This window comes from Galeopterus variegatus, unplaced genomic scaffold (assembly GCF_000696425.1).
Source record: "Galeopterus variegatus unplaced genomic scaffold, G_variegatus-3.0.2 Scaffold4527, whole genome shotgun sequence".
NCBI lineage: Eukaryota > Metazoa > Chordata > Mammalia > Dermoptera > Cynocephalidae > Galeopterus > Galeopterus variegatus.
This window is the reverse complement of record NW_007730638.1, coordinates 168908-182980: the sequence shown is the minus strand read 5'-3', so window position 1 is coordinate 182980 and position 14073 is coordinate 168908. Positions and strand designations below refer to the sequence as shown.

General features: G+C 35.7%; 1 protein-coding gene across 1 annotated transcript in view; it reads left to right on the top strand.

Annotated features, from left to right (window-relative positions):
- Nucleotides 1–2727: 2727 nt before the first annotated feature.
- TPK1 (thiamin pyrophosphokinase 1) overlaps nt 2728–14073 on the top strand; it is a 155335-nt gene continuing 143989 nt past the window's right edge. Inside the window, exons 1-2 of the mRNA XM_008587758.1 lie at nt 2728–2781; nt 6900–7046. Coding sequence (XP_008585980.1) covers nt 2728–2781; nt 6900–7046 — 201 coding nt within the window. The remainder of the gene's footprint in view (nt 2782–6899; nt 7047–14073) is intronic.

The window sequence follows — 14073 nt, the reverse complement described above, 5'->3', positions numbered from 1 at the left end:
GTGATCTGCTTGTACTCACCACCTGCCTGCTACTTTCTGCCATGAGTAGAAGCAGCCTAAGGTCTGTGCCAGATGCAGCTGTCCCAGAATTGTAAGCCAAATAAACCTCATTCCTTTATAAATTACTCAGTCTTAGGTATTTCCATTATAGCAACACAAAATCAACTAATACACCATCATTCAATTGAAGCCTCACTGTGTACAGTACAGATCTTTGAAAATTAAGGAAACCTTGTTAAGCATAATGTCTACAGTTTTTTAGACCTTGGTGTTTAATTTTATTAAGTTGGCTATGCTAATGTTAGTTGTAACTCTCAAACAGTATGGTGAATGTATGTCTTGGTTTACTTGGGGTAGTCCTACTTTATGCCTGTATTCTTGGTGTAATTAGTGTATAATGTACCCCTTTTACTTCTGAAAGTGTCTCAGTTTGTACATTAAATTGTATGATCTCTCTATCAGGGAGAGCTACCAAAGAAATTATCCATTTATGCATCCCCAGAATTCGATTTGTGGAAAGTAAATGTAATTAAAATGTGCTGACAGCCACTGTCCCTGCTGTAGACTGTATGCACACTGTATATAAGTCTTTTTGTGGACAAATGGAGAAAAACTTGTGATTTTTCTACTGAAGGACTTTTACTGTTGTAATAGAAAAATGAAATTGCTTCTCCTTTTGGTGTTATATATCCCTCAACCAGTCTTGTTATGATTCTATTAAAGAAAAAAATGCAAAGCCAAGTTTTTCTTTCTGGGCTTATTTTCTAAACAAAATAGACAATTATTATTTGATTTATTATGGTGGAAACCAAACAACTTTATGTGCACTGTAACAAGTGAAAGGAGTCTTGAAAAATATTAGTGAATTTAGTCCATCCCCTACCTTTACAGATGCGCCTCCTAAGTCACAAGGAGGTCACACAACTTATATGTGGTTCCACGGCTATGTAAGTACTGTACAATACTATAGTCAGATCTCCAGTGTATTAATCAAGGAATTCGAGGTTCTTTTTGCTAGAAGTGATTGCGTATGAAAAGCCGAAGGCAATCTTTATTCTCATCCCACTTCCCCTTGTTAACAAAAAAGATCCATGTAAAATATCCTGACTTAAATTTAGGAAATATATGGAAGCTTATTTTTTACATTTTGTATATTAAAGAATATGGTATAATAGGTATGTGCTAGGTACTTGTATGTATGTATGCACAAATATATTATTTAGAATATTTTACCTGTGAAGCTAATAGGATTGTAATGACAATTTTCAGAATTAGACATTTAATCCTTGACTCATTACCAACCAAGAGGAAATGTGTTAGCCTCTGAGATAGCTTAAGTTTTAGAGAATGGTAGGCATGTTCTAAAATGAATAGACATCTTAGAATATGTATATGCTTCCCTTTAGTGACCTCTGAAGTTCAAGGTCCATTTTTAATAAAATTCTCTTATATTTGCTATATGTTTACATTCTAACTTGGACAGGAACTGGGCTCTCCCCTACAGGCAGTGATTCTCTGCCACATCATAGTGGTGGTGTTTGGTTTTGTTTTCCCTCCCACTGCTTTTCTAGCATATGCTCTGGAAGCAGGGGTAGGTGTCTTCACCACTCTTTGTGTTTCTAGATCTGTGCTGTCCAAAACTCTAGCCACTATGAACCTGAGCACTTGGAATGTAGCTAGTTGAAATTGAGGTGTGCAATCATTATAAAAGACATAGAGGTTTCTGGAGACTACATGTGTAAAAAATGTAAAATCCCTCAATATTTTTTTTGTAGGAACTGCATGTTAAAATGACAATATTTTAGATATATTAAATAAAATATATTTTAAAATTAATTTTACCTCTTTTTTTTTCTTTTTCAAATGTAGCTATTAGGAAATTTAAAATTGCATATATGGCTCCTATTCCATTTTTCTTCTCCCTTGAAAACTCCAACCCCAAATCTCATGTCATCAGATTGTATCTCCCTTATCACTCACTGCAATAGTCCTTCTTATAGTTCTGGTTACTTCCCCTCGTGTCTTGATAGAGTCAACTTCTAGGTCACCAACACTTTCTTAACAGTGCTGTCCTGATTCATGGCAAATTCCGTGTACACCTGAATGAACCTTCCAATACGCTGACTTCTTGTTTCCTTGAACTTATTCCTTCTGTTTATGTTGTTTACCTCTTTACCTAAATTACTCAGTTCTAAGAACGTACCTTGATCTTGTCTGTAACAAGATTTGCACGCCCTCCATTATCTCTATTTTATCCATCTGCCCCACTCTCTTGTACTCTGTCTCCAACAATTACTCAACTCCACCAGTGCTTTGTTGCATTGACCGTGCTCTTTTACTGTGCTTCAACCCTTGTTTCATTCATTCACTTATTCAACAAGTATTTATTGGACCCCTATTATATATCATGCCCCATTAGACGTACCAAATGTAGAAAATCTCTGCCTTCAAGTTGCTTATAGTCTAATTTGGGTGACAAATAATAGGACAAGCCAAATAAATTATTTAGCATGGTACTAGATAATGAGAAGTGCTAAGGGTGAAGTTTAAAGCTGGAAATGGGGATATGAACTGTTGGCACTGGGGAGGGGGAGGTTTTAGACAGAAGACCAATGGAGGAGGAATTAAAGAAGCTAGCCAAGTGAATATCTGGGGATAATGCATTCCAGACAAAAAGAACAGCCAATGCAGAGTCCTTGAAGTTGGAGAAACTGGTGTATTCAAAGAATGCAGAAGACAAAGGAAGTATGGCTGGAGTATAAAGGAGAAGAAAAACAGAAGGTGAGATCAGAGAGGTAACTGGATATCAATTTCTGCAGGGCTCTGTAGGTCCTAATAAAAAATATTGGAAAACAGTTGGACCATTTGGGGCAGAAGAATGTCATAATATGATTTACATTCCAACAGGATCATTTTTGATACTGTATTGGGAACGGTTTGTGAGGGAATAAGTGCAGAAGCAGAAAAACCTGTTGGAGGCCACTGCAGTAATGCAAATGAGATGTAAAGGTGGCTCACAGCCCCTGTCCATTTTTGGTGGCTTGATCCATTGTTGTGAAGAGGTTGTGGGAAGTGAGAAGTGGAGACATTCTGGCTACATATTGAAGGTAGAGCTAAAAGAACTTTCGAGAGAATAAATAAAAAAGATCTGAGAGAAAGAGAGGAGTTGAGGATGACTCTGGGATTTTGGCTTCAGCAACCGATATGGGGAAAAAGTAGGGGAACCTGAAAGATTAGGTTAACTTTGAGATCTCTGTTGGATATTCAAAGGCAGATATTAAGTAAGCAGTTGGATAGATGAGCTTGGAGTTCAGGAGAGAGGTCTGGACTGGAGACACACGTTTAGGAAGTGTTGATGTAGGTGGTGTTTAAAACCACAGGACTGAGTGAGACACCAAAGAAGGGAATGTAATTACAGAAGAGAAGAGAATCAAGAGCTGTGCTCTGGACTATGCCAAAATTAACATGCTGGCAAAGGATACTGAGAAAGAGCAACCAGTGAGATCAAGAGAATGTGGTTTGCTGAATGCCCATCTTCCTGGAAGAAAATGTACCAAGGAAGAGGGAAGAATGAATTTCAGATGTTTCTGATGAATCAAGTAACGTAAAGACTGAAAATTAACCACTGGGTTTTGCAACGTAGATGCTGCTGATGGATAGGGGCTAGCAAACTTATCTGTTGTGTGTTTTGCTACAGTGTCTCTTACTGCCTCTGACTCTCTTCTTTGCCTCTCCACCATTTATTCTCAACACACCCAGCATGATGACTTGTAAAAAATATATAAATCATATCACTTCTCTGCTCAGAATGGCTCCCAATTTAATGCTAATAAAAGTCAAGGACGTTACAGTGCTTTAAAAAGCTCTGTACAAATCTAGCACTCATATTTTACTCTGATTTTTCCTACTCCCCCTATTAATTTCTCATTCAGTTCTGGCAACTAGTCTCCTGAAGCTACTTGAAAATTCTTGAGGCCATGTAACATCTGTATGGCCTTATTACAGTGTTTTCTAAAACATCCCCACCTCAGGTGTCCGTCTACTACTATGTAGTCAGCTCCCTCAATCTCTTTTGGGTCTTTCTTGCTACTCTGTTACTTTTTTCAATGTAGCCTTACCCTCCTTATCTGATTTAAAGTTGAAGCACCTTTCCAATCAGCATTTTGCTTTTTCTTTCTCAACTCTATTATTTTCCTTTAGCATTTACCACCTTTTCCCCATTCTAACTCATATACTTACTTTTTGTTTTCATTAAGTATATATTAATCTCCATTTGAATGTCAACCCCATGAAGCCAGGGGCTTTTGTCTTCTTTACTGATGTATCTTAAGTGTTGAGAATAATAGTTCCTAGCACATGGCAAATGATTAATAACTATTTATGAATTTTTCTTATTTGTCATTTATTTATGAATGAAGCTTATAAATTTATAAAATGTGTAACTGGGGTAATAAGAGTGACATGTTAACTTTTTCAAAAGCTACTATCTATTGGAACCCTTACCAAGTAGGGAAGTACTATTTTGTAGAAATTAGGTGATGTTAACCCAGCCTAATAATTAGCTTCTTGGTTCTCTGGTTATTTATTCAGTTTTTCCTGAGTGTTTATATTCTCAAGGGAAGTTCAGTAAATACCTGTTGTCTACTCTGTTGCAAACACTATGCTAGTGTCTGTGATTTATAGGCCTCTTTTAGAATGAGATATATACACAAGTATATCAAAGGTTATAACAAAGAGTGGCTGGGTGATGTTAGAAATAATTGCACAGGGCTTTGGTTTCACTAGGCACCATTGCAGTCTATAAATGGTCTATTTTAGATTGAACACCCTATCTCAGTGGCACAATTTTCTTAAAGAAATTAATCTAGCTTGTAAAGCCTATGTAAATATGCAGGAGTAGTCCACTTTCTTCAATCTCTGTGCATATCAGATGTCCTACTCCCAGCTAGAACAAGAGAACTGCAGAAATGCTCTGAAGCTGATTCCTCCCCCACCCTACCTGAAGCTTGCATTGATCCTCTAATGTTTTTAATCAATCTTGCTAAATACTTCCTGGAGGGAAAATGAGTAGTGATGAGAAGTAATCTTGCTGCTTCTTTCTTCTGAAAAATTCAGTGATTGATTTACAGATATTGCTTATTCATCATGATATCCCATTGTAGAAGATGGGGATTAAATTTCAGCCTTAAAGGTTATAGAATCCCTCAAGGCTTAGAGTACAGTAATGAAAAAATGAGAGCCTACAAGAGAGACTCCAGAATCTGCCTAGTGAATAAACTTTCATCAGGCCTTTTTTCTGATGTGAATTTAGGATCATGTGGATAGGAATTTGCCATGTGGTTTTTACTGGAGCTTTAGAACTTTATATTTTGATGTGAATTTAGGATCATGTGGATAGGAATTTGCCATGTGGTTTTTACTGGAGCTTTAGAACTTTATATTTCATATACTACTCCTTTTGTTATATTTCTCTTCAGTTGAAAGCAAATTCTCCTTAGTTTTCCTGAGGTCATACATAATCTCTAGGCCTTTTCCAACTGGTCTGGGTGGCCTTCTTAATAAGGCCTCCTAAACAGTAATGATATGCCGTCATATACTACTCCTTTTGTTATATTTCTCTTCAGTTGAAAGCAAATTCTCCTTAGTTTTCCCGAGGTCATACATAATCTCTAGGCATTTTCCAACTGGTCTGGGTGGCCTTCTTAATAAGGCCTCCTAAACAGTAATGATATGCCAAGTGGAAGCCATCTCTTCAGGAAGTCTAGTTTAATTGCTTGTAAGTTAGCTCTTTCCTCTGAAGATTAATGGATGTCCCTGACTTTGCTTATTTATTCAGAATAATACATGTTTCCTAGGGTGCAAGGTTTTCCTGGGCCCCAAACCTAATTCTTGGAGTTCTAGAGTATTAGGTCCTATAGATTTGTGGTTTGTCTGTCTTAAATTCTAGCTTTGACACGAAGCATCTTAACACATTCTCCCTATACTCCAATAAGGTCAGAAATAGGAAACTCATTCCAGACTTGGTTCTTCTATGTAACTTACTTTTAGTGTTTTTATAAAATCCTATTCTGATTCATATATTTCCACAGTATGGCAACGACTCTATTTCTTGCTCAGGCTGGGTCTTTTCTTCCAATGTCTTCATTTATTCATTCATCAAACTCTTCAGCATTGTATGTATTAGGCACTGTGCGAAGTACCAGGGCTATAACCACTGAACCAGAGAAACATAGCCTTTGTCTTCATGTAGCTCATACCATTTATCTTTCCCCTAGGAATTGAACAGTTTCTATTGGTGCTTGTGTAACAGGTTATCCTTCTAAAATCATGGCATCTTCATGGATTACACATTATCTAAGCTTTTTAAAATATACTATTTGAAAACCTAAAAAGTAAATACTCCTTATTTTAAAATAATGTTTATACCAGACAGAATGATTATTTCTGTTAGTTTTTACTGTATGCATAGTTTTCTTACAGTGTTTCAGTTAAGGTTTTCCGGTCTTCCTCTTTCATAATCATTATGCCAGCTCTGACTATGCTGATATCTTACAAATGAGAGTAGACTTTCACATGAGAGGAACACACAAATGGAATTTTAGAGGAAGAGATGGCTGTTTTTTTTTAGGTGAATAGTCAGATGGGAAAAACTTAGAATTTGCACTCAAAAGAGTTGGTCTTAACATCAGGCTCTGCTACTTGCCAGTTATGTGACCTTGGACAAGCAACTTAATTACTCCAAATGAACAACAGAAATGATGTCTGTTTGTTTTTTTTTTTTTCTCTCTCATTTTATCAGACAAAATATAGTATTGAAAGCTCTATTCAGGTGTTTAATGCTATTTAATTATTTAATGTTCTTTACATATGTGACTCCCAGTTTTACTTGTCTTGCTTAGGTTGACATGATTGTGATACTGGGAGGTCTTGCTGGGCGTTTTGACCAGATTATGGCATCTGTGAATACCCTGTTTCAAGCGCGACACATCACTCCTTTGCCAATTATAATGATCCAAGAGGAATCTCTCATCTATCTGCTCCAACCAGTAAGTGAAAAATATAGTGTCAGAAATTTGCTTTCACAAAACTTCTAACATTTGAATAGACTAGGAGGAAACTTTGGCTCAGCTTTGTCTTTGAACTATGAGTGAAATTGACCATTTTTGCTTACTATTGCTACTTTAGTCTGTCTCCCCAGATCACTGTAGAGGAGAAGCCTCAAAGTTTTCATTTGATTGTGCCCCCCCCCAAAAAAAAGAAAATCTTTTAACTTTTAATTGACTAAATTCAGTTTAGCACTTTTGCATTTTGAGTAGATAAATGTGAATGACACTTGAGAAAAACCTCAACAGTGGGAACACAAGGCTTGGCAAAATATTTCAAATGGAATTTTCATATATTTTGAGTGTTGTCATTATCATGGGAAACTGGATTTGATTTTGTTAAGCACTTAAAAGAAAATCTTTAGCTTTTACTATGCATAAGTTGCCTGATTATTAATTCACTAGTTAAGAATAAATTATTAATGATGATGCCATTCATTTCCACTGATAAACATCAAGGAAATTTTCTATCACTGTAGTACATAGAACAGAATTCTTACTAAGTAAACAAATTTTATAAGGTTGATGGGTAGATTTCAGTTTTAAAAAATAATTGTTGGTAACATTTTTTTGAAGACTTTTTGTTTCTGCCTCTCATTGTAATGCACGGCTTATAATTTTGCTTCTACCCTATCTGCTATCCATCTGCAACATATCATTATTAAAAATTGTTGTTTAGTTAATATAGTAGGTTTAATGCATGCTTATTTTCATTCAGCTAGTTTTGCATTTTTTACTGGCTCTTTACCTTGTTGCTTCCTGGAAAAATGTGGAAGGGGAGCCGAGTTCAGATTTCACACTCCATACTATCCATTTATTCAGTCAGCAACAGTTATAGAGTGCCTGCTGCCAATCCGTTGCATGACAGTTGAGGATAAAAAAGAAGTTAAGTATGATCTTTGCTCTCTAGTTCATATTCAGTGAAGGAGATGTTTATAAAAACATAATCATAATGAGTGTTAAAAGATTAGTGCATAAAGATGAAAGAGTCAATAACTTGGGCATGGGAGTAGTGAGTAGTAAGGTAAGGCTTCACAGAGGCACTCACATTTTATTCACTTGATTAATCCAACAAATGTTTGTTGAGTACCTGCTATATGCCAAGCACTTTTCTAGGGATACTTTTCTATCAGTCAGCAAAACAGATTTAAAAACCTTGCTTTTGTGGAACATACATTCTACAGAGCTTACATGTTAACAGAATCTTCAAGGATGAGTAGACATTTGCCATGGGAGATGGTGGGAGAGTTATTCAAGCCAGGAGGAGCCAGTAACGAAACATGGAGGTGTAGGGTGTATTATAGAATGGGCAGCAAGAACGTGAGCATCATATGGGAAAATGCCAGAAGATAAGACTAGAAAACTGGTTTGGATACTGATTGTAGAGAGACTTAAATTCCACACAATCCAGTGTGAACTTTTTTGTCATAGCTTTTGGGAAGTCATTAAAAGATTTCCATTAGCGGTATGACATGTACAGATATGCTTCTTCGATTCCTTATTGAATATCATGTTTGTTAAAAAACGTATAGTTTCCCAAGAATTTCAGAAGTTTGAAACTTTATATCATTGTGAAGCATTGAGCTATATCATGTTGTATTGAATGGATAGTATGATAGCTAAAGTACTCAACAGTAACTTGTCATTGTCTAGCTACTATCATTAATGGATTACTAGTTTAAACTGCAGTAGAATTTTTTAAAAGTATAATTGAAAGATTAATAGAAAAAGCCACATCTAAAAATTGACCTGCTGTTCAGATGGTTTCACTGTTTTTGGTGATTTGCAACTGCACTATGATTAGTATAACTGTGGGATTTCTAAATCACATTCAGTTTGGGATTCACTGGATTTCCTTCATCTATAGATTGCTGTCTGTCCTCAGTTCTGGAAAACTCTCAACCATTATGTTTTCAAATATTGTCCTATTCTCTTTCTCTTTTCCTTTGCAACTCCAATTAGATACATAAAAGAAAAATCCTCTAAATGTATCACGTATATCTCAAAACTTCATTTCATATTTTCTATGTGTTAATCTGTCTTGGCAGCAGTCTGAAGTTCTTCATCACCTCTCTGCTGTGTTTCACTCCCCCTTCATCCGTGTCTATTCTGCTCCATCCACTGAGTTTTAGTTCCTGTCACAAGTCTTCTTTCTTATATGCTTTCCCTTTATGTTTCCAAGATTTTTTTAAAAAATGTAATTGTCAAACTTATTTTATATTCTAGAATAATTCCAGTGTAAGTTAGCTGCCTTTTATGCTCATTTCTGCTTTCATATTTTGTAACCTCAGTTTCTTCTGTGTTTTGTGATTTTTGGCCATGACCTCACATTTCTGAGAACTGTACGCATGGGAATTATTTGAGGTATGAGTTAAAAATAAGTCTAAGGAGAATTTACATTTGCTTTTGCCAGACTTCTGAGTGGACTCGTCGCCCAGTTCTTGGGGGTATTAACAACTTAAGACATTAGTTTGAGACTTTTTTGGACTATCTAGGTGGTACAGGTTCTGCACATAATACTGCTGGGAGTTTGCCATTTGGTTACAAATGCTCAGGGGAGACTTTTTTCCCTCTTCTCAGATATAGAGTGCCAAGGTTTAGTCGGGCTGTTTTTCTAGCAGTCCAGTGGGAGTGTGATTTATATTCATCTTGATATTTAGGATCTCTGCTTTATATGGGACAAACTCCTTTTAGATTCCTACCCCGGGCAGACCTTGCCTTTGTCTCTTGATGGCTTCCATATATGGAGGCCTTGGAAACTGAAGCTTACATTCATCTGATTTGGTTAACACCCATAAGATGAACGTTAGCTTTGGTCTTCTTTTTATATCAAAACTTAGGTTTTTGTTGTTGTCGTTGTTTTAAGGCAGATGTTCGATGCATTTTGAAAGGATCCCTTTAATTTTATCTAGCATTTTTCAGTTTTTCAGGGTACTAATCTATACCATACTACCTCTGTAAGTCAGGTCTTACCCTGTCTATAATTAACCACAAATCTGAGAGGCTTACCTGAGATTAAGTTTATTAAGTTTTTTTTTTTTTTTTTCCATTAATGATGAATCTCATGTGGTTTGGGTAGCATCTTCCATTTTATATCTAAGTCAACTGAAACACATTGCTGCAGCAGGGGAGAAAAATCACTAGGAAGTGGCACCGCATGTCTTTGAAGGCTAGATCAGGCCTTGGCCAGGGTCACCTGTGGTAGGAATGCAGTTATACTGCCCTGGCTCAACCACAAGGCAGGCTAGGAAACAAAGGCCATGGGCTCAGGAAAAGGAAATACTGTGTGAACACAGAGCATGGTCTCTGTCAGACTTCCAGAAACTGAAGTCTTGAAAGAAATTCTGGAATCATGACCCTGCACAGTTTATAGGAACATCATGTAAAATGTGTTGAATTTTAGTTAGTTACTAAAGCAGAATCCCCAATTCTTCAAACCTGGTAATTATGTTAAGTGTACCTGCATAGCCTACATCTCCAAACACATGTCCTATAGATTCTGTCTATGGTAATTTGATTTTATGTTATCAAAACAACTACAAAATTATCTTGTCCTAAAAAAGTAATTATGACATAGTGTGGGACAAAAAACTCATGCAACATTCTCTGTTCCATCCACCCTATTCTAGGGAAATCTTCTTTCTAGAGATACATTCTAATGCTCTGCTTTTCTTTCACTTTTAGTAAGGGAGTAACAAGATAATTCAAAACACAAATGCGAAAGCCAAAATGAGTATATTTGGGGGTTTAAAATATGAATGAGTCTCATGTGATCTACCATATTATTAAGTACTTTTTATTCTACACTTATGCTATGTTATTAATCCTAAAAATCAATTAAAAGCTATACTGAAATTATTACACAGAAGCATTATACATCCTAGAAATTATACTTGCACCATTGAGGTAGACCCCTGGCTCTACCAGGTGTTTTTTTGTTTTGTTTTTTAATTTTTATATATAACTATGTTATATGTTATACATGCACTATTAGGTAATGTGCATATTTGAGTGGTATTCAGAAAGGATGTCTACAGCATATTGTTCATTGTTATTAGGATTTATCATCACAGTCAGGATGGGCAGAAGAAACATACATTTAAATTGAAACTGTTTTCAAATATTGTGGAACTAGGCTCAAGAAAATGTGTGGTATGCTTTAGTGCCAAATAATGACTTTAAACATTTTAAAATTTATTTTTAAAATTAAAGTTAACTCATAGCTGTTGAGGAGGAAGACAATTTTGACAATTTTACAAGAAGTGTCTCATTTGAGCTTCAAAGCAATACTGTGAGCAAAGCAAGACAGATAATACAGTCACACAGCAAAGTGTTTTGACTCAACACTTTTTCCACTACGCAACATTTCCTCTTTCATGAGGTTAATGAACTAAAATGCAAATGATAAGCTCTTAAAACAAGTCACAGTTCACAGGCTGGTAATTATCCATAAGTAATAAATAACTGAATGACCAGTCAGTGTTGTATGTATATGGAGATATGTATATATATGTGGATATATATATGTATATCTGTGTGTACATATATAGAGAGGGATAGATGTTTTCCCCCTCCATGACGTCACTTTCAAATAAGATAAATCTTGGATGCATTTTAAGGGTATATCCCACCTTGTTGATGTGCCCCTAAATTAAAGAAAAATGACTTTCTGAATTTTTCTCAACTATAACAAAATGTACATGAAACAATAATCTTTATTATATAAACAGATTACATGAGATTACTATTGAGCTCTGCCAAAATATATCAAAAGTTGTAAAATTCAATGTGTGTTAAATATTATGAGTGTTAGTTTTGAGAACAGTGTCTTCTAGAATTTGTTTTGCAATTATAGATTTCTGGAATTAAAAGACAATAGCAGGAGGAATAAGATATCTTTTGGGAACTGTTTGAATGATAAATTTTTTAGTGTTGTAACTTGCTAAGAGAACAAGTGTTGTCTGTTATAGAATGTTAATTGGCTAGAATGGTCCTAGATACTGGAAGTAAAATGTGCTTCTCTTTTTAAAAAAACCTGTCTATGCTCAAATCATCTTAGTATTTCTGTGATGTTCTTTGTTTCTTGCAGAGAGTCTACATGTGAGACTCGTGTGAGACCTGGTTGTATAAATAAGTAATCATCTTTCATTCATTACAGTTACTTTACTCATTTGAGACTGACTTATATGTCTAGTAGCAATTCACTTAAAATTGTTTATTTTGTTCCAGCCTGAAGTCTACCCTCTCTTTTCAATCCCCTTTCTGTGATTTATTTTTGTTAACTATAAATTGGATTTTAAAACAAGTGTAATGTAGTATATAGTCTTAGGTCTATATGAATATGAAAAGATGTTGGAATTGTTTAGCTGGTTTATATTTTAGTATGTATGTTTTTTTATATTGTATTTTGGCATATTTCACTGACTGGGTCAAAAATGTTGTTATGAATAAACACCTCAGTAGGTAGCATTTACTTTTAAGGAGTAGTTAATCTGTCATTTTAAAAATAGAAAATTAAAAGTACAATGCATAATATCTCATCTGTTAAAAGTAAACATCCTTCTTTTACTGCCAAAAATATATCTTTAATAAGACAGCATCGCCTTTTATGAGCAAATTTCTTTTTTTTTTTTTTTGGAGGCTGGCCAGTATGGGGATCTGAACCCTTCACCTTGGTGTTATCAACACTGCATTCTAGCACTCCAACCAACTGAGCTAACTGGCCAGCTCTTATGAGCAAATTTCTGAACTAGAAAATCTGAGGCGCTGGTGACGCGAAGCATCATGGTGTCGGTGCTAGTTAGGCTGTGTTCCTGTGAGGATAGTCAGGTGCTCAGGCCATGTTTATCATGCCACCCGTGCACGGCAGGGATGCCTCCAGGTTTCATGTACACGCTTTCTCATTTTCTGCCCCTGTGCTTCTTGGGAGTATGGAAACATTAGCTTCTGTATACTGAGCATAAATTATCTTTTATCTACAAGTTTTATGGCAGTTTGTAATACAAGTTAATAGTATTTATGACCAAGAAATGAGATGTCCAGGAGTTAATAAGGCATGCCTTTTACATTTTCCTAAACCTTGTTCAGTGACTCCTATTTGGAATTCCAGTGTCTGATGTAGGAAAATGGTGGTACAGAGCAGACTTCAGTTTTTTCCTCACTTGAACAAATATATATTTGTTCTTAATATATTGTAAATATTTCTTCCTCATGATCTTAGTCATGCTTTGCTGCTTCTTGTTCTTTTCCTCTTTCTAGATCAATTATTTACTGTATAAAGTCCTGACATTTTATACATTTGTAATGCTGGTAATGAATGTGATAAAAATATGTTAATAGTCTGATAGAAAAAAGCTGAATATTCATAATGTAAATTCGGCATGCATGGTGGTTTCTGCTGAGAACTGTGGGTTTGGGTCTGTTTACCCAGGAGTACATATGTCCAGTGATAACATCAGAGAAGTGATTCTCAGACTGATTTGCAGTGGTGGACAGGAGTTCTCAATTCTAAACTACACTGATAATTTTCTCACCCTATTAACAATTCCTTTCTTTGGAATAATTATTATTTTATTCATTCCTGTATCATCTTCTCATATAATTTTTTGTTGTTGCTTGACCTTTTTGAGTCTCTGGTATAAACTGCATAGTACATAGAACCATTGAATATTAGTGTAGATAGTGTAAAACCTTACAGAATACTTTATAGATGAGCAACTGTGATAACATTTCTGTGATCTGCCCAAGGTTATACATAATATTTCTTTGGAAGAAAACGGATGCTGAAGATGATGTGGAGCTTATACAGCAATCGTCTAACAGAGGGCTACTAGGTATTTCAAGGCTGTACAAGTCCTGCTACCCTGAGCCTTCCCCATCTCCCTTTCTCTTCCAAAGGCAAATTGCTAATGCCCACTGCTACACAGTCCTACACCCACCTAAGCCCTACACCCTACACAGTCCTACACCC